Source organism: Cheilinus undulatus, linkage group 9 (assembly GCF_018320785.1).
Source record: "Cheilinus undulatus linkage group 9, ASM1832078v1, whole genome shotgun sequence".
Classification (NCBI taxonomy): Eukaryota; Metazoa; Chordata; class Actinopteri; order Labriformes; family Labridae; genus Cheilinus; species Cheilinus undulatus.
In genome coordinates this window covers 28,265,137-28,292,943 of record NC_054873.1, presented here as the reverse complement: position 1 = coordinate 28,292,943, position 27,807 = coordinate 28,265,137, and the positions used below count along the sequence as shown (strand labels likewise).

General features: G+C 38.8%; 2 protein-coding genes across 10 annotated transcripts in view; both read right to left on the bottom strand.

The window, feature by feature from the left end:
* Window positions 1–27,807, bottom strand: part of shank3a (SH3 and multiple ankyrin repeat domains 3a) — a 315,840-nt gene that overhangs the window by 237,488 nt on the left and 50,545 nt on the right. The window lies entirely within an intron of this gene.
* LOC121514468 (sterile alpha motif domain-containing protein 3-like) lies at window positions 15,853–24,080 on the bottom strand. The gene is made up of 5 exons (XM_041794589.1): window positions 23,767–24,080; window positions 21,554–22,534; window positions 21,123–21,275; window positions 20,581–20,673; window positions 15,853–16,818 (listed from the first exon to the last, which is right to left on the bottom strand). Exons 1-5 carry the CDS (start codon window positions 23,767–23,769, stop codon window positions 16,519–16,521), a joined length of 1,530 nt encoding a protein of 509 aa, XP_041650523.1. The 5' UTR covers window positions 23,770–24,080; the 3' UTR covers window positions 15,853–16,518.

Genomic DNA, 27,807 nt, shown 5'->3' with positions numbered 1-27,807 from the left:
CTCCACTCTTCAAAATATGATGCAGATTACGCAGCATTACTTGTGACATGTCGCACAAGGCTTTCCATGGTAATACTGCTAATCTGAGGAAGCTAACTGATGAATAATGATTCAGATCAGTGCTTGCTGCCTCTGCTTCCCTCTCTCTTACATACTCACCCACTTACCTCCCTTCCCTTTCAAACAGTGTGATTTACTGTTTATCATGTGGACATCAACCATGGGAATATACCAGTTAAAAGCACAAGTTTGTTCTAACAGAGACTCAAGTAAGCTCAAACACGCTCAGGCACGGTACGAATTACCCAGTGTGAGTGCATCCTAAAAGTTGCTCTGCATGTCTCCAACTTGACACAGCTGGTGCTGTATGAAGCTCTCTGTCAGGATCGATGGATCAAGTGTGATTTTTAAAGATCCTGTACAGTAAAATCCAAAGCTTTTGTCTTAACACACTAGATATGTTGGAATATGGTTGCTGTAAACGTGAAAACGCTGAGATCTACATGTGACTGAATTCTAAATCAAGACTGTTAGAAAGTGTTAGGAATAAGCATGATAGAGTTTTGACAAGGTTTACTTACCCGGGGTTTAGCCCGTAACATAATTCGGGGCTCTGGTCCGGGATCTGTCTGAGGAATGATTGGAGGTAATGATTTAGCTGGTACCCGAGTTTGTGTCACACCTGTTGTGAGTGAGGAACCCTGTGAGGTCCCAGAGACTGTGGCTCTGGAGCAAGAGCACCCGGAAGTGTTCACCGCATGTGTGGTAACCTGTTCTCAGTCTCGTGCTGTGGACAATGAAAGCTCCAATCAAGACGAGGAACTGTCTGATGGTTTGGCAGATACCTTTTTTGCAAAACTCGCTGAGGTGTCGCCTTGTTCTCAGTTTTCTCGTGAAGCTCTTATTTCAGAGCAGGAAAAAGATCCCTCCTTAGCTTCTTTGAGGAAAACTGCTGGTTCAGCGGAAGACCTGAAGGGAGCAGCCGAAGGTTTCTATCTCCAAGATGAAGTTTTGTTGAGAAAATGGCGTCCTCGTGACCGCCCGGCAGATGAGTCATGGGCTGTTATGACCCAGATAGTGTTGCCAAACAGCTTTCGGCAGGAAGTCCTGCGTTTGGCTCATGAGGTGTCGATGGCAGGTCATTTAGGCATTCGTAAGACCCATGAAAAAATTGGTAGGCATTTTTATTGGCCTCGGATGCATAAAGACATTGTTTCTTTTTGTCGCAGTTGTCATGCTTGTCAGGTGACAGGCAAACCGAATCAGACAATTCCAGTTGCGCCTCTTTGTCCTCTTCCTGTTATGGAGGAACCCTTTTCACGTGTGTTAATTGATTGTGTTGGGCCTTTACGAAAAACTAAGAAAGGTAATGAATATCTCCTGACAATTATGGATGCTTCCACGAGATTTCCAGAAGCTGTACCTCTGAGATCTATCAAGACTAAGGTCATTGTTGAGGCTTTGCTTCACTTCTTTTCTCGGGTGGGTTTACCGCGAGAAGTCCAACATGATCGTGGCTCCAACTTTACTTCTGGAGTGTTAAGCAGATCATGTCCTCTGCATATCACCCACAGTCGCAAGGTGCCATTGAAAGACATCACCAAACTTTAAAATCCATGATTAAGACTTACTGTGTGAGTTATTCAGGTGACTGGGATGTCGCAATGCCCTTTTTGTTGTTTGCAGTCCGTGATTCGGTGAATGAGGCTACTGGTTTCAGCCCTTTTGAACTTGTCTATGGACATCAGGTGAGAGGACCTTTGAAAATGGTCAAAGAGCAGCTGCTGCGTGCTGAGGGGTCAGCAGAGACTCCAGGTGGAGTGCTGCAGTATGTAGCGTCTTTCCAGGACCGGTTACATACAGCTTGTGATTTGGCCCGGAGTAATCTACAGGCTGCAAAAAGTAAAATGAAAGCGCAGTTCGACAAGAAAGCTGTCAGGCGTACCTTTAAGCCTGGAGATCAGGTTCTTGTGTTGTTGCCCATGGGTGGAGAGAAGTTGGGAGTGAAGTTTTATGGTCCGTACAAGATCCTCAAAAGTGTAGGTGACTGTAACTATGTTGTGGAGACTCCTGATCGTAGACTCAAGTCGCGTCGTTGTCACGTGAATCTTTTGAAACCTTATTATGCTCGTGACATGTCTTCTGGTGTTTGTCTGGTGTCCCAGACAGCTGTTGAAGATGAGGACAGTGAAGATGAGGATGGTGGAACAGTTGAGCCAGTCACGGCTAGGCTTAAAAACTCTAGTGCTTTGGCTAGTCTGAGTGAGTCACTTGGTCATCTCACTTTGGACCAGAGAACTGATGTACTGCGTTTAATGGATCAGTTTAAACCTCTGTTCAAAGATTCTCCTGGTTTGACAAACTTGATAACACATGATGTGGACACAGGTGAGGCGGCTCTGATTAAGCAACATCCGTATCGGATAAACCCTCAAAAATGGGCTCAGGTAAAACCTGAATTGCTCTATATGGAAGAAATTGGTGTTATTGAACAAGGCTCAAGTGAGTGGAGTTCTCCTTTAGTTCCTGTTCCTAAGCCAGATTTGACTGTTCGTCCATGTATTGATTACCGAAAGGTAAATAATGTGACGAAAACGGATGCATATCCTATTCCAAGACTGGAGGATTGTATCGACAAGATTGGAAGTGCTCAGTTTGTGTCAAAGTTTGATTTGCTCAAAGGTTATTGGCAAGTTCCTTTGACAGAACGAGCAAAAGAAGTGTCTGCGTTTGTAACGCCAGAGTGTCTGTACCGGTGTTAGGTTCTTCCTTTCGGCATGAAAAATGCGCCAGCAACATTTCAGACGTTAATGAACCTAGTAACTTGTGGTTTGCAGAACACTGTGACATATCTTGATGATGTTGTGTGCTACTGTTCGTCCTGGTCTGATCATGTTGAGCACATGAGGAAGCTTTTTGAGCGCCTTCAGGAGGCAGGGTTGGTGATAAACTTACCAAAATGCGAAATAGGTAAGGGACAAGTCACATGTCTTGGCCACCAGGTGGGTCAAGGCTGTGTAAGGCCAAGAACTGCCAAGGTGCAGGCTATTTTGGATCTCCCTGCTCCAAAGACAAAACATCATTTGATGCGTGTGTTGGGTATGTGTGGCTTTTACAGGCGGTTTGTTCCGAACTTTGCCGCGGTAACTACACCGCTGACTAACCTGTTGAAAAAGGGGGTTAAGTTCATTTGGTCAGCAGATTGTCAAAAGGCGCTGGAGATGATAAAAGCTATCCTAGCTAGTGAACCAGTGCTAGCTGCTCCTGACTTTTCAGCCCCGTTCAAGCTGGCTGTAGATGCCTGTGATGTCGGCGTGGGGGCAGTGTTGCTGCAGACTGATGTGTCTGGTATAGATCGCCCTGTTGCTTACTTCTCTAAGAAACTGAATCGTCATCAAAGACGATATTCGACAATAGAGAAGAAGGCTCTGGCTCTGGTTTTGGCCGTTCAACACTTTGGGGTTTACATTTCTGGTGCTGGTGGGGATCTGGTGGTCCTAACGGATCACAACCCTCTGACATTTCTTGCGAAGTTCAAGACTTCCAGTCAGAGAGTGTTCAGGTGGAGTCTGATTCTTCAACCCTATAGTCTGATAGTCAGACATTTGCCAGGGAAAGACAATGTAATCGCAGATACTCTGTCAAGAGGTTGAAGTTGTATTGTGAGTGTAAATAATTTGGGTGCAGTGTTGATTGTTGTGGTTGAACAGAAAGCAAAGTGTTCAAATGAAAAAAAAACATTATGGATTTTTGGAAATGCACATATTTGAAAAGAAAGTTTGGTCTGCGCTGTAGCCTAGACATAAGATGAATGTCTTGTTTTTAGGGGAAAAAGGAAAATTCATTAATATGAAAATGATAAAGGAAGGAATAAGCATGATAGAGTTTTGACAAGGTTTACTTACCCGGGGTTTAGCCCGTAACAGAAAGTTTATCACCTCTTTCCTGGCCTGGTTTAATTTGGGCGGGGCAAATATATGGGCTCATGATGTCACGAGCCCACAGTGGGGAATAACCCCTCCCCTCTAACGTAATATAAAATCACAGAGCAGTTCATCTCAGTCAAGTCTGTTGTTAGCTGATGTCACTGTCTGTTGAAAGTTAACAGTCAGTTAAATGCTGTGTTTTTGTTCATTGTGAGGTAAATTTGCCAAATCTATCAGCCACAGTGGTCTATGGATCATTAAAAGCATCATATCATATCTTATACTAAGCATCATCATTCAGATTGTATTTTTTTTTTTTTTTTTTTAAATTGAGAGGATCGTATTTTTCCTGAGTGGGTGTGATTTCAGTTCATTTAAACAGACACGCCCACACCATCCTGGAGCAGATTTTACTGCCTCAGTTTTCATTATTTTGAAGTTTAATTTTAAAAACTTAGAGATGTTTCATTTTGACTGATATTTGATTTAGGGGTACAAAACACAGTCACCTGTCATACAACAAAACTAAATACAGATTCATTTCCACTTTACAGGGTCTTTAAGGAGTGACAGTCACAGGCTCATCCTCACTGCTTAGTTTCATCGCAGTAAGAAAAAATTTGCCACATTTTAGAAATGTTTGCGGTAAATACAAGTTGAATGCAACAGGTTCTGAGTGAAAGGTTTGGGTGTGTGACATTTTTTGGATTATGGCTCGGTTATGCTCCTTCGTGGACAACCGAATGATTGATTGATGAGTGTGGAGCGGGCTCAGCTCTTACCTGAGAAAACTGATGTTAGTTTTGTTGAGGAAGAACTGCACCAGTAAAGATGTGCAGTACATGCAGTTCATGGTAGAAGTAGTTTGTTTACTTTCATTAGTAGTGTGTAATTTTCTTATTTGTAAAATATTATACCTTTATTTTTTTTATCTAGACTCCCTCCTCTATTGTTCATTTTAGGGTTGTCCCGATCAGCATTTTTGGCCTCTGATCCTGATCAGATTTTTTTAACATTAAATATCTACCGATACTGAGTCCCAATCCAATACTCATAATTATCTAGATTAGAGTTTCAATTGTTTTTGTTTGCAAAAGTAACTGAAGTAAACTGAATAACAACTAGATATCTCAAACTTGTTCCATTTAACTCAGTACAGCCAACATTGTTGTAAAACCCATAAAATCACATTTCTGCTCAGAATGGAGTAATAGCTGTGTTTCGCTTTAATCATTTGTCAAAAAAATAAAGTTACATTTTCACTTAGTGCAGTGTTTGAATTAAATCAAACCATCAAAAATCCACTTAAAAGTGGTCAAAACAACTGACAGACCTAAGCAGTCAAAAAAACTCAAATAACTTCAGTTCCACTTAGAGGAGTCAATAGTCACAATAACAAATTAATTCAATAAATACATTTGAAATATTATAAGAAGCAGTGATCAACTTGACTATAAAAGTCACAACAAAAACTGAACTCAAATAAATCAATTAGAAAGATCCTAACTCCAGATTAAAGTGGTGTAACCAGTTTGACTTGAATGGAATCAAAAACAAATGAATCATACAGATTCAAAACAACAATCCCTATTAAAATGTAGCAGCTTAATCTGTGACATGAACCAAAACATCAACACTGCAATATATTCCAAATATCAAATACAAGGCACTCTTGTTATTACAGTGCAATTTCTAAAGTTCCACTAGAGCTGCTACATCACTTTTTCCTCCCCCACTTTTATTTCTTTACCCACTCTTACTTTACAATGAAGTGAAGGTTCTTGTTTAGGAAAACCAGCATCCTCTGTGACCTGCTTTACATGCTCTGCTGTGTGAGACCCACGAAACTGGAGTGCATGTAATACTATACGCTTTCACTCAAAGGTGGAGGACTGTGTAGTGAGACCCAGCAGTGACATGTGGCAAACATCAGAGCTCCAAACATCTTTAGTGAAGCTAATGGCAGTGAAGCTGTTTTTTAAAATTCTATAGTATGCTGTCATGTACTTTGTTGTACAACTCTGGTAAGCCAGTGTCAGTAATGCAATGTTGAAAGCAGGGCATAGCGTGGGTCCAAAAGCTCAAGAAGACGACAAAAACTCACATTCCCCACCACGGAGATGGGCTGGTTGTCCAAAGCGATGAATTTGACCACTTTTCTGTTATCTTTTTGGCCTTATCGCTCCCTCGAGGGTACTTGTCCTTCCTCTTAAAGTACAGATTGTGTTGCTTCGGTGTAGCTGCCTGTTGTGAAGTCGTATTCAGCTGTATGTTTAGTTTGGAGATGACGGATCAAATTTGTAGAGTTAAACACAGCTCTCCTGCTACCACCTCGTGAAACGGTCGTGTTACAGATGCTGCAAGTGGCCACTGGACTGTTTTCACTCTCACATTTGAAGTTTTTCCACAACGCTGACATTTTTAAACAGGAATGCTAATGTTGCCACTGCTACTAGTGCATTTATGGCCTGTCGTAAATTGTGCTCCGTCTACAACAGCTGATGTAAATGATCGGCTGGGCTGATCGGATCAAATTGCAGATCTCTGATCAATTAAAAATGCATATATCGGCTCCGATCTGATACATAAGATCAGGATAGGGACAACCCTGGTTCATTAGTTTTAAGTTTTGTTGCCCTCGATGAACCACCAACACAATTTTACAAGAGGGGAAAGGAGAGGTATAGGAGGTGGTAGGGCTGGGTTTTCATATAATATATTCAATATAAAAAAAAAAACACTGGGTAGGTTTTTCATGTTGGAGTAATTTGTAAAACACTTGTGATGTTACATTACGAACGGTGTTCGATGTTATTTTGATATATTTTATACTGTTTTGATATTGAGAAATAAATATCTAAAATTCAGAAGTTTTTAGATTTTTTTATAAATTAAATAACCTTTAGTATTGCATACACACACACACACACACACACACACACCCACACACACACCCCCACACACACACCTAAGTGCCAAAAATGGGTATCGTTGCATACCGGTACCGTCTTGCAGGTACAGGGCATTGGTACCGTACTGGTTCAAATGCGAAAGGTACCCATCCCTAAACTCTGATGTAGGTGATTAATTCACAGTGGTTTTTTGGATACTAAAGACCGCCCGAGGCAGTCTTTATTCTCCACTCAGACATATTTAATAACCAACATAGGTCTGATTACATATCCACAAGCAGGAACACAAACTGCCCTGTTCCCATGCTAAAAATCAAGAAAAGGTGGGTCTAGTTAAAAAAAAACAAAAAAACAAAAAACAAAAAGGAGGTTAGGAAAAGGCTTCTGCATATATATACATTCTTCATTCATATCTGACATTTTCTAGGATGCAATATGCCCTGAAACTAGAAAACACACACAAGTAAACACACACAACTTTGCAGGAGGGAGGCCAATCAATAGCCTCTGGAGAGGGCCTGGAGGTGGAATGTTCATTTTTTCTAAAGCTACAATAATGACCTAATAACTCCACTCCTTAGTCCACAGGGATCTGTGTGTGTCTGTGTATGTACATACAATATGTGATTTTTGTGTATGTGCATTTTTTACACATGTTTAAGAGTGTAAGTGTAACGTCTGTGCATTTCCTGCATGTGAAACTGTGGTCGTTCAAACTAATAGCCAACAAGAAAATATTCCTGTTTTTCAGGGATGGTGTATTGAGTGCTTATTTTTCAGTACTTTTTATTTCAAACGGTACAGTACCAGAATTTCCTATCATTCTGTACCACTCATTGGTCAAATCTGACTACCATTCAAGTTACCGGTAGATGTTACACAGGCTGGGAAAATTAGAAAAGTTTCTGGTGGATCTTCCACTGGATGGCAGCATGAGCAACGTAGGCAGACAGTGTCAACAGAGAAGTAGATGGCTGTCAGCTGGCTCCGTTCATCCATTCTGTCTACAACGCGAGCTAGGACTGTGCAGTTGTGAGAGGAAGCACTTCAACTATGAACAACACCATGGATAACAGTGAGTGCTCCACTGTAATACCCACGCATGCACAGGTTAACAGAATGGGCAACCTGATCCACAGAGCTGGTGCTGAACAAAGGACTTATTGAACCTACATGCTAAAGATGCTACAAACAGTCATATACAAAAGATCACCAAGCACCTCAGTGATAAACACACAGACCTGTCCAAGGAGTGCAAAACCCAACAGGTTAGCATAGAAGCAAGCTGGCTAGCCCACTAGTACGAAGCAAATCATGGCAAAAAAAACAAACAAAAAAAAAGCCAGGACAGGCTTACAGGAAAACTGAGGACAAGTCTATGAAGACAAATTTATGACCCTAATGTTATTAGGTGTTTCGTTTAGCTGCCTTTAAAATCACTAAATAGCTGGTTAGCTTACTTTAGGGCTACCAACCTATTAAATGTCATTATAGTGGCTCTAAATCATGAAATTAAACGATAAGTTAAAAAGATAATAAGTAACCCTCCATCTATGAACCTATCAGTGTCCAGAGTGAACATTGTGAACAGAGATTTTGTCACTGGAACAATGTTTTAGTGTAAAAGGCCTGCGCATATTTTTATAAATAAGCAATAATCTATTTAATTTTTAGAACAACATGAACATTGTTCAGGTCAAGCCTAAAACATATACTTTATGTATAAAATCTCAACAAATCAACCTTTATAAAGAATCACATTATTTCATAGAAAATCTAACTGCAGATTAACTACTAACCTTAATGTTTATTAAATAAGATATTAAAGACATTTGATTTGTCCTAGTTTATAGATAAAGGAGTTATGACAGTAAAATAGATAACCAAAATGTTATTAGTGGGGATGCTGAGTAAGCATCCACACTATTGATATTCGCGTCGGCCATTTTCTGTATAATTAGTGGGTAGGGGTGTGAATCTCTCCTTTGCAAGACGATTCGATTCGAATCTCGATTCACAGACTATGATTCGATTCACTGACGATTCATTAAAATACAGAACAAGTCAGTCCGATCCATTTCGATTCAGTTTGGTCCGATTCAATCTGGTACACTCTGATTATAGAATCAAAATAACTCTTTGCTTTAACAGAGCTTAGCGAGAAAGGGGAAAACAAGATAATTTCATATTAATCTAAGTTTATTTGATCTTATTTATGAAACAGACTAAATGCCAGGCCTCCTGTGCTTACATTCTGAAATTATGTTTAAAAAAGTTTTCCTCACACCCAGGTGTCTTACTTTGAGATAAATAATAAAATGAGTTTTAACTGGTACATGTTCATCCTTCTGTACTTGTAACTTCCTTAGCATTATTAATCCCAATAACATTATAAACTAAATATAAAATTTCCCAAAGAAATTAAAACAAATTTAAAGTCACAAGGAGATTTGGATAGACAGAGGTCTGTTTGTCTGCTAGTACAGGAGAACAAGGGGTTAAAATAATATTTAAAAAATGTCAAACTACATGTCACAAAAACATTGTTATTTCCTTTCTCTGTGTATCTGATTGTTTTTGATTGTTTTCATTCTTGAATTAATTCACTGGAGAACAGCTGATCTCCAGCTCAGTGAAGTCCTATCCGTGGGCTTAGATGTATTGATTATGTCACCAAATCAATCACTCCCAAGAACACGTTTGGGTTGTAAACCCTGTGAATAAAGGAGCTGTTGTTATAGTGAAAACTGAAGAGTTTTAACTCAGAAGAGTGATTATATTCAGGTCTGTTTGTGCTGCGTTTAGCGTTAGCATCTTAGCTAAACTTTAGCTCAACCCGTCTCAACAGGTGATATTTATGAGCTGCCATAGTTTTTAATCGCTTTTCTCCAAAGCGTACAGACGGGCAGACATTTGGAAATTTAACCTTCCTTTATATAAAGTCCACATGACTTTTTCCTGAGCTGCAGAACAGTAACTGAGAGACGTTTAGGCGACGCTGAGTCAGAGCATGGCGGAACAGGCTATGAAAACAAGCAACAACCAATGAACCAATCTCTAAGACGTTTCACAATGGAGTACAAGGAGAGATTTACAGTGACGACTTATCGCTAGAGTGCAGAAGAAAGGTTGTGAGAAGAAGCAGCACTTCCGAACAAATTGCTCTTCTGAAAAAAGTATTTGGTCCACAGTAATATAAACAACAAATCGAACCTTAAAAAAAGGAAACTTTTTGCCCTTTTCTCACCATTTTTTTCCACTTCTCACCCATTTAAGCTACCTTTTGCCATTAAATACCACCTTTTTCCTACTTTTTTACCCATTTAGACAATTTTTTTTGTAACTTTTTACCCAGTTTTTGGTAGGGCAGGTTTGTGTGGGGCCGCTTTTAGCCTAGCCTGCAGCCCGACTTATTTGCCCTGCTTTTGCCTTGTCACACAATACCGTGGCTGCCTCCTCCTCAATGGCTGTAGGTGTTGTGCTGCTCCACGTCCTCTTCCTGTCAGTCTCCAAGTGCCCTGTTCTCCGGATTATCTCCATCAGGACAGATGTAAACTCCATGGCACGCTGTCAGTCCTGGTATGAGGGTAGGCCTTTGTTTTGCTGCTAGTGATGAAGCAACGATTTGGCTCTTTGGTTGAGCAACAATATCTCCACCATCTTTAGCTCAATCTCACACAACTTCAGCCTTCAGACTCAAGAGGCTACTCTGTCAATAAGGCAGTTTTTAATTTTTCTTGTTGACTAAATTCTATATTTTGAACAATGATTTCACATTCTTCACAAATCAGGTATTGCACTCTTCAGCTTTTATGCTATAATCAGCTATTTTTTCCACTATTTTCAGCTATTTTCATGCTATCTTAAGCTATGCTTTTTCAGCCACTGAATACCATTTTCAGCTACTTTAAGGCTATTTTCAGCTATTTTTATGCTCTTTTCGGCTATTCTTAAGCTATTTCAGCTATTTTTAGGCTACTTTCAGCTATTTTTAGGCTATTTTCAGCTTTTTTTAGGCTACTTTCAGCTATTTTTTATCCCTTTTTAGCTACTGAATGCGATTTCAGCTACTTTTATGCCATTTATGCTATTTGATGCTATTCTTATGCTATTTTCAGCTATTTTTTTGCTTTTTGGTTATTTTCAGAAGTTCTTTCACAATTCAGCTCTCAGCATCCCCACGCAATTTCAGCTGAAATTGCATTTTGATCTAGTTTTCCCTTGTAAACATCCTATCTCTGATCCATCAGATATGGAGTATCGAACTAGTATCGTTTCAAGTATCGAGTATCGTTTTAGTATCGAGTTTCATGATACAGAACTTGGTATTGGTATTAAACTTTAAATTTTGGTATCGTGACAACTCAAGCTTCTTATGACTTTTTCTGCATCAGAACACATCCAACAGGAAGTAGCCATTAAAATCACTTCACTCTAAGTTGCACCTCAGCTTAATGCAGCAGGAGCAGGAAATGTTAATATCAAGAAGAGGTGGTTAAGATTTGCTCCGTGCTGATATCTGCTTAGCATCAACATATCTTTCTTTTTGAATGTGAGTAATGAACCATGAGTCTAATTAAAATACATAAAAGCTCGAAAAGAAAGAATCAAATATCTTCTGCAATGCTAACCTTCATCTACATACAAGGAACAGCCCCAGATTGAGGTGACAGATTTTGTGTAAAAATGTTCTTTAGTGGAATTACTTCCCAGACTTCAAAGGCTTAGCGGGAGAAATACACAGAGAGCAGGAAGAGAGCAAGAGAAAGAGGAGGATCAGTTATCCCACTATAATTTCATTAATAGTGTGCTTTATGGAAATAAACTCCAATTGAGCAAACATTGATTAATTTAGTTTCAGGATTTCATCTGCTGAGCATAAAGTGCAAACAGAGAACAGATAGAAGTCATTACTTTACAATGAGTGTGTTTCATATTGCCAGTTACACCTGCAGTTTCATTACAATATGCATGTCATTTCATATTGTTCAGGTATAATAGTATCAGGTTGGTGCTGGAGGGTTGTTATGAAAAGTAATGTATCTGTTAAATTGTATGCTGGTGTAATCCTCCTAGCCCCTTTGGGAAAATGTAGACCCCTGCTGACATGCAAACACACAGACTAAGTGTTGAGGCATTTGTTAATCTTGTAAACATCCTTTCACTGATCCCTCATTAATTCAGCCCAGCCCAGGATGACAGGGGTGAAAGATAAGTGGGGGGGGGGGGGGTGCATTTAAAATTAAGTCAATTAACCACCACTCTTTCCTCTCTTTTAACAATATGCTAATGCATTCTATGTTAATCTCTTTTCTCATAGGCTGAGGCAAAGGCCTTGCACTTAGAGAACTTTTTTGATCCATGTGTTTCTGTTGAGATTTCATATATACTTTTAAGAGGTTTTATGAACTACTGTTAAGATGAGCACCATGTAATGGGGCCAAAGCACAAGGCAAAGGACAATTCACCAACCTCAAATGTCTGAGTTGTATGTTGAACTTTTAAACTAAAAGTTTGAAAGAACAAGTGATTGCCAGAAAAGCAAAACTTTTTTCTGCTGCACTGTTTTCTATGTTTAATGTATACAATAAACCAGTGTAAGGTCAAACCTTATTATTAGGTACATGTATAATGTATATAACAATAGAGGGAACAAAGTGTGTAGCTGACCTCATAGTGGTACATCTGCAGGCTGGTCTTGCAGAGAGACCACTCAAGTCAGAGCAGACACTGAGACAGATGGTGATTTTACAGCAGCATGGGAAAAGAAATGGCTCTTTAACATCAAACCTCAGCATATTACTTTGAAACCAGCTGGCCAGACAAAAAGGGATTGTGGGTTTGGGGAAACGTCCAGACTCTTAAGCAGAGGTGCCAGAGAAATGGTGAACCAAGCAAGAGGGAAAGCAGCTCTTCAATATTACTTTCTAAGATGTCTGCATAATAATGATTCGCTTTGCATGTTTTGAGGAATAGTAACTAAGATATATGATGAAAGGGAGACAGAAGGAGTGAAAGAATTGTGCAAAAAATAATTTAGCCCTAAGTCTGACTGGATATTAATAATTTCATCTGATTATTAACTTATTGATAATCATTGAAAACCAACAACGATAAATAACTGGTTAAATAGCAAACTAGAGAAATTAGAGATAGGGATCAAGAACCAGCTCCAGATGAGAACCAGTACCAATTGGTTCAGTCCATCAACATAATTTACATTTACTCTTAATGATTCCCATGTCAATGCCGTACTCCCGCATGCCTTGAAAAACACTGACCACTAGTGTGGCTGCTGCAGGACACAGCACCTGGGGATATTAATAAATGCCATCATTTTTCATCGCTGATCTACACCCAGGATAAAGAAGAATTAAAGTTTTTTTAAACTCACGTTGTCTTGGATCACATTACAGTCAGCGGTGCATGCCTAACACTTTGATTTTAGAGGCCATACCACGGTGCCAGAGCTGTGCCAGTGCTTTGCCAAGCCATGTTGTGAGAGTAGCTATGTGCCAATATATAAACTTAGCACAAAAAGTAAGGAAATTTGTGTTTGGTAGATTATTTCTTTGTTGTAACAATGCTTCTTGGCAATAAATCTTATACCATTGCAAAGCCTGTTTATTACCCTTTTAAATGATGCCACATTTGTAAGGAACATGCATTTGTGGGATGAGCAGCAGAGCTGAGTATGTGAGTTGCGCCTATGAAAAATTTGCCAAACCTTCTCTGTCAATGCCTAACAGCTTACTTTGCTGTTGCTATTGACTCTTGCTCTAAGCTTCTGGTACCCCCAGGTGCTGCTAATCAGGTGCCTGATGGGCCCTGCTACAGTGGTCTGTAGGTTTCTGCTCCAAGACAAGACAAGTCCAATTACGTACCGGCATTCTGATCTCCATCCCTACAGACAAGCTTGTCGATGTTGTTTGATGATTCTGGTGAAGTTAAATTGGTGCGATGGATACAGAGCACATTTAAAGACTACCCTATCACAAGGGGAAACAGTTTAGCATTCCTCATTGACTGCGCTATGTGAAGGTGCCACTTGTTACTTTCACTGACCAGTACCCCTAGTTGTTAACCCGAACACTATAAAAAAATCTCTCACTCTCTTTCTCTATTGAAAAGCCTATGATGATAATACTGAAAAGGAGGAAAGGCTGGGAAAGAATGAGTTACTACCAAATTTTAATTTCAGTATTTCATGACAGCTAATCCATTTTCCATGTATGCATGATTACATAACTGTGGTTGAATTGGTTCACTTGAGCACAACTGATGGAAATGCACTTATTGCATTTGATTCATAAAATACTTGTTCAAAAAGTTACTGTGAGTTTATTTCAACTTCCCATGGCAGTGCAGATTAATGCACACTAAGTGTGCCTTAAGTCAGTGAAGTGCATCTCGCCGCTCAAGGTCTGAGTGATATTCAGCTGTGTTAATGATCCATCATCTCTCTTCACTTTTAACTTTTTATCTGTCATGGGAGGGTATAAGTGGTGTTGCCTCAGGTAAAGAACCTCATCAACAAGCATATTTGCCACTTTAACATCCGTCCTCAATGATGCAACACACACTCTGGCATGTGGCTGTTCACTATGAAAGAGAGCAAGATACACATGGACTGACACCTGACTGTCTCAGTTGAGAAACAGTATATCTCAGTTACAGATATGCTTTGGGTATGGAAAAGTGTTTTACAAGTATTTAATGTACTACTTTGCTTTCCTTAATGTTGGGAGGGTAAATAATACTAATTTCCTTTTAAATACAAGCAAATCAGTCAAGAAAAAAAATGTTACTGATTTAATATGTCTTGGCAAGCAGTAGGCTAAAAATTGTCCTCAACAACATCGAGTGTTTCAACATGTCACCATAGCTGAATGATTGTTGTCCTGGTATGTCTTCAAATGTATCTATGTTAGTCATTATACTGTATATTAACTTGATAATCAAAGTGAAACACTGAAACTTGCTTTTGCAGACAGAGCTAGAGGACTCAGAAAAGCACAACGCTTCCCACATTTATGGAGAATCTTCATGGTAATCACTGCCATTTTAAAACCACTTTAACTACTTTGTTCTTCAACTCTAATCATAGTTTGCCCTGAGTGCTACATACCACAAGCTTATTGTAAAAACAAAAGGAGGGGCTTGCCATTTATATCGAAAGTATCAAAGAGCTAACAGAGCTATTTATAACCCCTTTGTTGTTTATGAGGATGTCTTGTTTTATAAACAGAACACTTTATAACTTTTTAGAGGAGAGTACTGATTTACCCTCAGGTGGGGCAACAACAAATATCTATGTTTTATGTCATTTAACATGATATACAACACAGTAAAACTTGTGGAATAGAATGAAATCTTTCAGCAGAAACCCTGACCTGCTGCAAGAAAGTAAAATTGAGCCAATAACTATCAGAGTTTCAATCGATAACAGTTCTGATATCACCAATTCTCCCATCATTGAGCATTATTTAGTACAGAGACAGAATAGTCTTAGGCTTTTGTCTTCATTTTCCAAACTGAATGTTTTACTGCTGACTTTGTGGCACCTCAACTATAAATGACAAATTTCCAGAGATCCTTTGTCACTCATCCTCAAAAAAGGGCCAGGTATGTAATAGAATCTATTAAAATACACTGTAAGCCCAAATAAGTTGAATCTACTCAAAAAAATAGAGGAAAGTGGTTGCCTTAAAAGAGTTAAGTAATGTACAGTGAAAACTTAAGTGAATTAAACTTAAATATGTGAAGTTCTGGAATTGTTATTTTAAGTACAATAAACTTAATGTCAAGCTGATTTAACTTAAAATCTTCAGTATTATCAATTCCTGTGCCCAATAAATTGTACTTAGCATTTTAGGTGGATAAATTTCGTATTTTTATTTATAAATATGTCAACTACAAAATTGGGGGAAAAAAAAACAAAGCCCAACATGTATCATTCCTTTTATTGAAACTGAATGCAAGTCAATGCCATATAAAACTCTATATAGAATGGAGGCTAAAAATTTGCCACAAATTTTCCTGAGGAAATTTTCAGATGAAACATAAAAGTTTAGTAGAACAGAGCTACTGTTGTTTGAACAAGTGCACTTACCCTGAAGAATGTAAACAGTCAAAATCTAACTAAAACACTCACTCAAAACATACAGTTTAACAAGGATGAACTCATGTCTGCTTAACGCTGTTATCTGATAAAATGTTTATCATGAAATTTAGATTTGTTTTCTCAACAATGTGTGACTTTTGTCTCAGAATATTGACATTTTTTTCTTGTAAATTAAATTTTCGCTCAAGTTATTTTTTCCCCTCATAGATCTCTGTTTTTGTCCTTTGTAAATGTATCTTCTGAGTAAATTTTGTGTTTTCTGTTTTTTTTTTTTTTTATTTCCCACATAAATGGAGTTGTTTTGTTGGAAAGACAAAAATGCAATATGCTCTCAGATGATAAAAGTCACATTAATCAGTAGTAGGCTGACAACATACGCACTTATTGGTGCTTCAGCATAGGAACATTATTAACATGAATATATTGAACAAAGACGGGTGCTCCCCTTCTGACGCTACTGCCAGCTAACTTAAAGGGTAAAAACAGTGTAAACATGCAACATTAAAGTCCAAAGACTTACTATATGGAGCAGTAGCTAACTTTTCAGAACCCTGTTTCACACTGCAAGCTGATTTTTCAAAGTCTGTATTTTGGGTGCCAGCTCTCCTCTACCCAGGTTTAACATTACCTGCTGAACAAAGCTGAATGTGTGTTTCATGCACTTTGGGTACTGCAGGTGTAGGGCATAAATGAGTCCGAACAGGACACAGAAAGCCTGAGGCAGGTCGGCTGGTTCATCCATCACCACATTACCCTCCAAGATAATTGCCACACTGGAAGGGTTGAGCTGAGGATTTTCTTCGACACAGAGGATTCCCAGTTGAGTTTGGCTGTACCCATCCTTGTTGGTCACATCCTAACAGAGAAATAAAGACATTAGTAGATAATTCTATGTTGCCCATCAAAAAGCACCTTTCACTTTTTATAATGAAAAGCATCCTATATTAGAAACCACAGCAAAAGTAATTTAGAAAAGAACAATATTGGCCTTAATTTGGCTTTTCGACAGCTGCCATAACTGGATCTACACATTATAATTACACTGTTCACAAAAATTTAAAAACTATTTTAAGCACAACACTATTGGAGGATGGCACATCCATACTTGCGGTGGCCAGAGGGTTTGCTGTGTCTCCAAAGAGTGTGGAGGAGATACCAGGAGGCTATGGAGCTAAATCCAGGCTAAAAGTGTTGTAATTTAATAATTTAAAAAAAGATTGAAAAAATAAAATTTGAAACAGAAATTTCAATGTTTGTTCTTGTTCTAAAACATTAAATTGAATTAAAAAAGTGTAAGAGATCTTTTATTCAGTTTGAGTATACTTTTGATTCAGCTCTGTAATTATTTTAATAAATATTTTATTTTCAATTTTTACTCTGAAATATATTTTAAAATGTGATGTGTCATTTTTTCAGTTGCAGGATTATTTTTTTAAATTTAAATCTTATCTTTTTTGTTTCAGATTTCTTTTTTCACCTTCAGATCTTATATTTCACTTACAGATCATATTTTTTTCAGTTTCAAACTTTTGGCCGTGTTCTGGTGTGGGGGTCAAGACGTTGACTGAGATGGGCGTGGTATGGTGAGTGAAAGCATAGCAAAGCATCCTCCAGGGTCCCCACTCTTTTCGAGGAATGATTTTCCAGGACTTTTCCAGGACGTTTTCACCTGTTACAATATTGGTGTGGGCTATTCTCAGGTTAATCTAGCCTTCTAGAAAACAAGATTAAAGGTTGATGACCAATATCTCTAGCTAGCTCCACCGTATCATATTGAACTTCAAATGTATTTTTTCTAACTCTCGGGCATGAACATTGCCTGCTAGCTTTCTTTTTAGTCTGACTTTTATATAGCATTTTACAATTATAAATTTATGGTTTATACTTATTTTTAATCTTTATTTACTGTGCTTTCTTATAAATAGATTTTGCTGATTTACTGTTTAAGCAGCCTAAATTTTATTTTGCCATTTTTATTATTTCTTTCATCAACATTGTTCTGAGTTGTTGTATTTTATTCCTTAACTCGCATTATTTAATCTACTCATATTTTATAGCTAAGTGTGCATTAGTTACCAAGTACATTTTTACTTCTTTTCCTATGTTTGATTTTTGGTCACTAACATACGGAAGAGGATTAGGGCCACTGTAAAAATAAAAAGTGAGTTCTGACATTAAAGTCAGAATTCTGAGAAAAAAAAGTCAAAATCTCAGAATTCTGACTTTTTTTTCCTCAGAATTCTGACTTTTTTTTTTTTTTTTACCAGAATTCTGAGAAAAATGTCAGAACTCTGAGATTTTGACTTTTTTCTTAGAATTCTGAGACTCTTACATTAAAGTCAGAATTCTGAGAAAAAGTCAGAAAGCTGAGTCTAAAGTCAGAATCTCAGAATTCTGACTTTTTCTCAGAATTCTGACTTCTTTTTTTAGAATTCTGAGATTCTGACATTAAAGTTAGAATTCTGAGTTTAAAGTCAGAATTCTGACTTTTTCTCAGAACTCACTTTTTATTTTTACAGTGGCCCTAATCCTCTTCCTCACTAACAAGGTAGAAGGAAGGTAAATAATTTTTCAGGACAACTCAAGCTTTTCCAGGACATTTTACTTTTTCCTCATTTTCCATATGCTTTCCATGACTGGAAAATTGGTCAATCATTTTCCAGGTTTTCCAGGACATGTGGGAACCCTGTCCTCAAATGATGTAGCTTCGGGAAACATGGGTACTTTGATAGATTTAACTCAACACTTTCTCTACACTGTATTCTCTTTATACCTCTAAATAAAGTGATGCCAAGGACAAAGATACCTTTTATAAGCAATTCTAGACAACTCTTGGTAATTATTGATGCATAAAAACTGGAGAATATGCCAGATTGTTGAGTTAAACACCCATGCCTAAAGAAATGATGTTTCCCAATTCCACACAAGACCATAACCGCAGCGCAGCATCACATCATTGTGGCATGAATTACAATGGTGTCCTCTTCACCAGGGCAACCTGCAGGTGCAGGTACACAGGTAAGAAATACTCTTTATAGATAAGGTGCAGTGAAAATTAACCTAAATTTCATAATACTGCGTCACTTTTGAAACGTGGGGTTATCCAGAAAGACATGTTTATGCGTCTATGCAGTAAGTAGGTGTAAGGTTAGCATGAACTGCGCAATGCTAGCTGCTGCTCATGTTGCAGTCCTTAAAATGTTCAGCTCAAGCTTCAGTCTTCAGTTGTCATTGTCTACATTTGTGTGGTAATAAGTTTAAATGTGCTCACTCTGAATCTAGGTACTTTTAAACCTGTGCAAGAAAGTAAAGTGATTCTGGACATAGACATGTCAAAAAGTCTTTTTGGATGACCCTACATTTCAGGGTTACACACATAAGATATTTAGGATATCTAAAGATAAATTCAAAGGGCATTTCTTACTTGCGTGCCTGCACCTGCAGCCATATTCTGGCATATTTTCCTGTTTTTATATATCAGTAATTACCAAAAATTGTCTAGAATTGCTTGTGTTGAGTCACATCTATCAAAGTAGCCACGTTTCCTGAAGGCAACATCATCTGAGGATGCTTTGCTCGGCTGTCACTCACAATACCACACCCTTCTCAGTGGATGCTACGCTCCAGAAGCCAGAACATGGCCAAAAGTTTGAAACTGAAACAATACGATCTGAAAGTACAAAATAAGACCTGATAGCGAAAAAATAAATCTGAAACCAAAAAAGAAAAGGTTTGAATCTAAAAATATTAATCCTGCAACTGAAAAAATGACACATCACATGTTAAAATATATTTCAGAGTAAAAAATTAAAATAAAATATTTTATTAAAATAATTACAGAGCTCTATCAAAGGTATATTTAAACTGAAAAAAATTACCTTACACCTATTTTTAATCCAATTTAATGTTTTAGTTTATTTAAAAAATTCAAGAACAAACATTGAAATTTCTGTTTCAAATTTTATTTTTCCAATCTTTTTATTTTCAAATCACAACACTTTTGGCCTGGATTTAACTCCATAGAACGCAGGCCAGCACACAGGGGAGCTGGGGGAGGCCCATAGAGGGGCAATTACCCAGCAGCAGGGCTGCTATTTGCTCGTTTGCGCCATCCTGGAGAAGCTGCACTACCTAAGCAACTTTAGTGGGCTGCAATACCACCTCATGCTATCATTACTGACGAGGGCACTGGAAAATGTGAAACTAGCCCAGAATCAGTCAGACAGGACAAGGATAGGGAAATGGTCTGTGGCCACAGCTGTTAAACCATTTCATTTTTCAGGGTTGTCTTGCTGTTGCCTCTCCTGTTTACCTTTTGTTGCTTTCGTTTGCACCAAAGTGGGTTAAATTTATTAATAATGGTTTACTTCCCAACTTAAATGATTGATATCCCAGAAGTTAAACTGACTTTGTGTTATACTGTAATGATGTGATGATCAAGTGTTCCCTTAATTCTTGTGAGCGGTGTACTTGTTGCAAATTGTGCACTAAATATGGGTGGTCATGAAATTTAAGTTTAATTCTGGGAAACACAGTGCTGATTAAATTATTTTGAAAATTAGCAGCCAAAAATCTTTATTGTGCACCTACAACAGTTACAATAAATTAAACTACTTACAGTGCAGGTTTTGAAGAAGGCAGAGGGCTCATCCCCCAAGATGACTGGCAGTCCCCGAAGACAAAGGCATCTGATGTCTGTTGGCTCAGTGGTCTGAAATATATTGGACTTTACTGAGAATGCATAATAATAACAATTAATCAATTTTATATAGCGATTTTCAGAAAACTCAAAGACGCTTTACAAACACAAAACATTTATTTATCAAATACAATCCACAAACTCTACACATAGATTTTAATGCAAATTTACTGTAAAGCACAGGAGTAGACAAAAAGAGATGACATGACAGGAGAGAAAAGGAGAGGGAGAGAACAGAATGGTAAGGAATAGAAAGGAGAGACAAAAAAATACAGCAAAGCAGGGAGAACGGGGGAAAGGAGAAAATAAGACAAGAAATGATGAGATTAAAGAATGGAGAGGACAAGAAGAAAGAGATAACACCAAATGAAAGAAAAAGCATGGATAAGAAAGTCAAAGGGTAAAAAGAGGAACATACAGAGAGGGAAGAGAGTGATTCGACAGATGTAAAGTAAACCCACCTTTGTTTGACGTAAAAGCTCAGACAGGAGTTGGCCGGTGACACCTTTCTTTTTCCTGAAGAGATCCATCAGGCTTGGGGAGAAACGGTCCAGTGCATCAAAGAAGTTGTCTTTGAGATTTTTTCCCACCACTCTGTTGAACTCACAGTAAACCTGAAACACAAAAGAGCAAACCATCTACAAGTTCAAAGTCAAATTGTCAAACATAAATTGTCCTTGGTAAAACAAATACAGTTTTATTTCAACAGCTTGTGCCTGCTTTACCATCTGATTTCACAAGATGCCTCTGTGTTCTTCCTGCTGCACTATCTATTGATAAAATCACATAGTTAAGCAGGCATAAGCAAAAAAAAAAATTTTTTATTAACATTACATTTCAAACACGTAAGGACATAGTCCTCTTTGTTAATATTCAGAACAATCATACAAACCTGTCTTTCTGTGAAAAGAGCTGGCCATCTTTGTACCATCTGGCTGATCTCATACACATCTTCAACAACTTCTTTTCTCCGCAGAGCAAACGTCACATCCATCTCTTTCTTGATGAGGGATCCATTTGGTGTCTTCTTCATCATTTCACTGACCAGAACCTGACGAGATGCTTCCAGGTTGCGGTCATCCTTCCCTTCTGGATTCTTAGGGAGGAAATTGATCTCCCCTTTTCTTGGCTTTTTGATGTCTTTGTGGGGAGGTCCACCATCTGTGTATCTTCCACGTTTACCACTATTGACAGTGACCTCACGTCGACTGAGAAGGCGCATTTTGTTTCTGTAGTTACCCATCTTGAACTTCATACTATTTTTCCATCCTTCCCAGCCAGAGGATGAGCCTGGTTCCTTGAGACATGGGTGGGTTTGCACTAAGGCTTTTGCAACAGCTTCAAAATCTTGCTTTGATGGGTATGCATCATATGTATACAAGGTCTCAGCCAGTTTCTCAAGGATATCGTGTTTCAGCTCTTTTGTCACTTGCAGATGTGCTCCATCCCTGAGATACAACAGGTTACCTTGTCGGAGTCTGTACTCAACATCCACAGGAAACTTGGGAATTTCAAATTCTTCTGGCCACTGAAAACTTCTATCCAGAGAGGAGTTGGACAGGATTTCTGTATCTGCGAGGCTGCTTGAGTCACTACATGCTTCAGCTGGAGCAGCGACTGGTACAAGGGTAATTATAGGGACAATTTTGATGGTTGGCTTGTCTGGGAGCTCAGAGAGATCTGTCAGGTTACACAGTTCGTTGTTAAAATCGGGATCTTGGAACTGCAAGGTGAAGCTGTAGTTTACTTGGAGTGAGCTTTGGAGCCAGTCAATCAAATCTTCAACACTGTTAGGTTGTGTTGTCATTGTCATCTTTCTTATATCTGCTTCAGTGATAATAACCCTCATAGTCAGCTTCTCTTGCGCAGCCATCTGGGAAAAAAATGATAGATATTTAGCAAATAATATATCGCTTAAGAGTTACCATGAGTTCCCCTTGTACTCTATATGCAGATAATGGGAGGACATCATTCAACTCTGACATCTTAAACAGAGACATTGAGGGGACACTGTGATAGAGCAGCTGGTAAGATCTCAAATGCTCAGTATACCATGCTATCATTTTGTGGCAGACAAAAAAAATGTTTGTGTTAGCTGTAACAATCTTTTCAATCTGAGCAAAGTTTGGGAGACCTGAGCATGAGCCAGTAGAGAGAATCATGCCTGGTTGGTACTTGATTCCATCTATGCTGACAGATGATGCATCAAGAACTGGCCCTGGATTTGTGATCGTCCTGAGCAATTTCTCTCTGAACATTCAAAGGGAAAGAGGCAAGCAAAACTGGAGTAACCTTTGTCATCTCAACTGATGGTCTGAAATATGAGCTGCAGTCAAGATGGTAACTCACAGCCCTTTGGTGTTTGGTAGCAAGTGTCATGGCAACATTTTTAAAATTTTGAGCATTGCGGATTGCCTTTTTAAAGAACTTATGCTTCCCCTCAAAGCGCATTGTCCAAACCTCGGTCAGGGGACCAAACTTCCTTACAAGCTCAGGATAATGCTCCAGATAGTGATGCTTTGGTCTCAAACGAAAATCCGGAAATGTGGACTGCAGCAGCTGTCGGTGCTCAGCTATCTTGCACTCCAGGAAATGCAATGTCTCTTGAGTGTGCCTCTGTGCCACAGCTAACTCAACAATGTCTTTGAGAAGCATGAGAACCTCCCAAGTGTTGTCACCCTCAGGGATACAGTGACCAATTAGAAAAGGAATGAGCCTCAAGAGACACCAATTCTCATGGGCATTTCCACCAATGGTCTTTTTGGTGGAAAATCCCTTTCCTATCACCTGAGGTCGGTCTGTTCTGTCGGTAAATGTGTAGTCAAAGTACCTGATGGCATGATTTAGCATATATTATGTTAAATACCCCTTGCATATCAGGTCTGCAAGACATAGAGACAACTCAGTTGGAACAATGCCCTCCAAAAGATCATGCATGATGTCAGGAGGGTAACCAGTCACTGCATGAAAATGCACAAGATTCTCAGTCAAAGGACATGCTCTTTTCACACCATAAGTCCTACTCAAACTTGGGTCCTCTCTCACCTCCTGCACCTGTGTGTCATGGGAGTCTTTGTCTCTGAGCTGAAAGATTCCAGAACTTACCATGTGTTGCTGAGTGTCACTGCTGCTGGCTAAACAGAACCTGCAGAACTTATCAACAGTGAAGCCTTCCAGGAATCCTGCAAGGGAATGGGCACCAAGATTATCAGCAGCAACATACAAGACTGTGCCTTTCACATTTGAACCTAGTTTCTCCAGGTAAACACCATCCTGTTCCAATGTCTTAAGGTCATAGAGAAGAGGTTGCAGGACCTTTGCATAACCACACTCTTTCACTGTAGAGGTATTGCACAGAAGAGCAAGATGGATTGAGCTGAGGGTTGACCTGTATTTTGCAGGTATGTTGACAATGACCCAGTATACTGCACATTTTATGTTTCAGCTTTGACGTCCCTAGCGGATTGGCTACTTCAAAGTCGTCAATGTACAGCCCTAGCCCAATTGTGAACTCATCACTTGTGAGAAGGGAGTTTTCATTAAAGTACTGCCCATCTACATATGACCTGTATTCTTCTTGGACATGGACTTTTTCTGACATAGCCTTGTTTAACACATCAGGTTTGTTGAGTATTTTCTGGAGCATAGGAAGAATCGGGACATAAGCAAGTGGTCTTTTGCCTTTTTCTACAACATACTCTATGGGGTTTACCAGTGGAAACTCTCTGCGTACATATGCCTTTCTTCTTTTGGTAGTTCCTAAGGGTCCATCTTTGGCACAAAATGTCATAATATTACTTTCAGACACAGTAGTAGCAACCTCTCTCACAACACTTTCATCCATGTCAGCGTAATATTTCTTTAGTACAGCCCTCACTCTGTTATACATAAGAGGCTCTGACAACTCATTGATAGCATAAAGCTGTTGAATTACTTCTTGCACAGCACTCTCTGGTATATGTAGAATAGCTTGCATTTTTAAAAACAGAGATGCCAAGTTGTGCTCAAGCTGTTTTTCTAAATCATGTAGATCGTGCTCACTAGCTTCTGCACTAACCTCCTCGAAATCCTCCACGTCATCAGCATGTGACATGTGGTCTTCTGCAGGATCCTCACTGTCAGGGTTTATGTAATCCTGACCAATGATTTCTGATTTGAACCTCTTCCAGTTTTGTCCTTTATGTACTCTACTCTTGTGTGCTTTGAAAGTGGAGTAGACACTGCTTTCAAAGTTACAGTCTTTATAAGGGCATCTGACTTTATGGTTTACTTTTAAGTGTGCTGTATGCAGGTGAGTAAAGTACTCAGTCTCTGAACAAGTTTCAGCAAACCCACATGACAGACAGCAAAACTTCACTGGCGGGCCTACATCTATACTTCGCTCCTGATCTGGACTTTTGGTGTGAAAGCGGGATAAATGTACATTTAGCGCATTTAATGATTTAAATGTACATGGACATTCCTGATGCAGGCAAGGAAATGGCTCTGTTCTGGCATAACTCCCATGTTTTAGCCTATAATGTTTAAAAAGCTGTGCCCTTTTGTCACAGTTAAAAGGGCAGTACTTACATGTCCAAATCATCTTTTCTTGTGAAGTTAAACACAATAAAAAAAAAATAGACCAAAAACGTAGGTTATGCTAGTTTATCCAAATGTAGTTACCTGTATTTTCTGTGTTTTGAGACTATTCAACAGAATAATGTTGAGGCTGTAAACTTTTAAGTTCAACTAATAATTTCTTCTGATAGTTTAATTGATGCTGCATAATGGTAAAGAGCAAAGCTGAACATTTACTATGGTAAAAGTTTATATGTCACCTGTACCAGACCAAAAAAGACCGGTAAAACTTACTTTGACTACTTCTTCCACTGCCCGCTAACGGTCCTTACAGTGGAGAAAGAAATGAAGCCGGTGGAGATGTCTATCTGGTGAAAACAAGCTCCTAATTCTCACCAACTTCTCCTCGTATTCACCTATTCAATTACCGTCCGTCAGGAAACTCACACGGCTGAACTCCAAGTAGCACAGTAGGGATGAAGTTAGGTGAGTACAATCAATGGCCGTCTGAAAACCCAATACGGTCGCTAATGTTAGCTTAATGGCACTCACCAGATGTAGTAGACTGTAGCAAGGACGTCCCAGCGTTAACCTCCTCTTTCTTCGGTGGAAGCGCGGTACACAGCGGGGTCCAACTCCAGCGGGCGATGAGAGGTGGTGTCCGACTCGGCGTCAACAATATTCCAGTAGACCGCGGTAACGACGGCGGTGCTCCCGGCCTCAGCCTCCTCTTTCTCTGGTGTACAGCACGGTACGCACGGCAAAGGGTCCGGCGTTCAATAAGATGCGGTGTCCGATTCCGCAAGTCCAAATTATCAGACCAACTGATAAACCACACGTCCCCACCTCTTGAAAATTTCTTAAAATTTCGGTTTATCCACGGGACAACTGCAACAACTGACTATCGGCGATGAGATGGTTGGCGGTTAAAAATTGGTGTTTCTCTTTCCCACAATGCATTGTGAAAGGTTAACTCAATGAATTCAAGTAATCAGGGTTAAAACTTGATGAATTAAAGCTAGTATAATGTAAAATTGTTGACACATGCATTACTGTCAAACTTAAGTATCATAAACTGATATTTGATAGTAAGCAAGGATCATATACTCACATTTTAAAGTAATACAATCAAACTTAAATAATATAAGTAAATTGTAATTGATTTTGTAATTACATATGAAATCCGGGCTAACAGTGTACACAGAAGCCTTTTTGCAAAGAGTAATTGTTTTCTGCAACCAACGTCAGGCTCATCATTTCACAATACCTTTAATATCTTACATTGCTTACTGAATGCAAACTGACTGGAAAAACAAAGGCTCTGTTCACACTTCAGGTTTTAATGCTCAATTCTGATCTTTTCTCAGATCTGATTGATTTGTTTGCCTGTTCACACAGCAGTCAAGTGGCTGGTTCGTTAAACCAACCATGCTTGGATACATGGCCATACACCTGGTAGCCGTTAGATTAAAGAGTGTGAATGATTTAAAGAAAAAAAAAACTGAAATGTTGCTTACATGAAGATAGCTGGGCTACAAGTCTAATACATACTGACAAGCACTCTATTGCCAGAATAGTCAGTGTTTACATACTGTAGTAGTGGTGAAACAAATCAGCTGATTCATGATCCATCCAGTAACAGCTGCTAACTACAGTTACCTACAATTGCTAACTATTACTCTCTCCAAGTAATAGTTAGAAATTGTAGCGGCTACTGTGGCAAGTTTACTCCAGAGTTGCACATGCCCACTACATCATATTTCATCGCTGTAATTAGCCTGTAATAAATGAGACTGACAGAACCTTTATCTGATCAGCCTCAGAGATTTCTTTCAAAGCCTTTTTCCTACTCGAACACTTTCAATGGGCAGTTCCGCAGATGGATCTAGAAACGGATATTTTCTCCCTCAGCCCATGAAAATAATTTTTTCAAATAAAGTATGCTCATGTAGAGCTGAATGGATTGTCAAGACTCCTGTATTCAGCCAACAAGAAACCCTGGAAGCATGGAAGATGCATTTTAAGATCAGCAGGTCGCATGCATCAGGTGGGTCATCTAATGATCAAAGTAACTATTAATTATTAATTAACCAATCAGCACAGTGTTTGGGACATAACTGAAATGCATTAAAACTCTACTTATGGTCAACCAATGGCAAGTGCAATCACCTTATCTTTAACCCTCCCAAAATTTAATTATTTAGTATATAATTGTGTGATTCAGGGTATTGGTTTTCATTAGTTCTGTCACTGAACTTTTCTCAATAACATTAACACCTTTATTTATATAGCCTTTTTATAAACAGGGGTTTACAAAGTGCTTTGACATTTTACACAAAGTTTCGGTGTATTTCTACTACTATCTTAATTTTCCAGGAAAACTTTTTTATTTTAATCTATCCTCATCAAATTTTGAGGCATATCATGGATAATCAAATACACATGATCTGATAATATTTGTTAGTGAGAATTCTTTTGACCCTTTGTGCTCTATACCAACACAGCACACACTTCAATGCACTGTCTCAAGTGTCTACTCACAACAGTCAAGATCAACAAAATCCTTTTAGAGACACTTAACAGGAGCCA

Bases quoted from the DNA above. Each gene is read 5' to 3' on its own strand.
- LOC121514468 (XM_041794589.1), bottom strand. The intron at 20,674-21,122 runs GTGGGTTTACTT...AATATATTTCAG, and splicing joins AGCTTTTACGTCAAACAAAG to ACCACTGAGCCAACAGACAT. The intron at 16,819-20,580 runs GTAAGTAGTTTA...TTTCTCTGTTAG, and splicing joins CCTTCTTCAAAACCTGCACT to GATGTGACCAACAAGGATGG.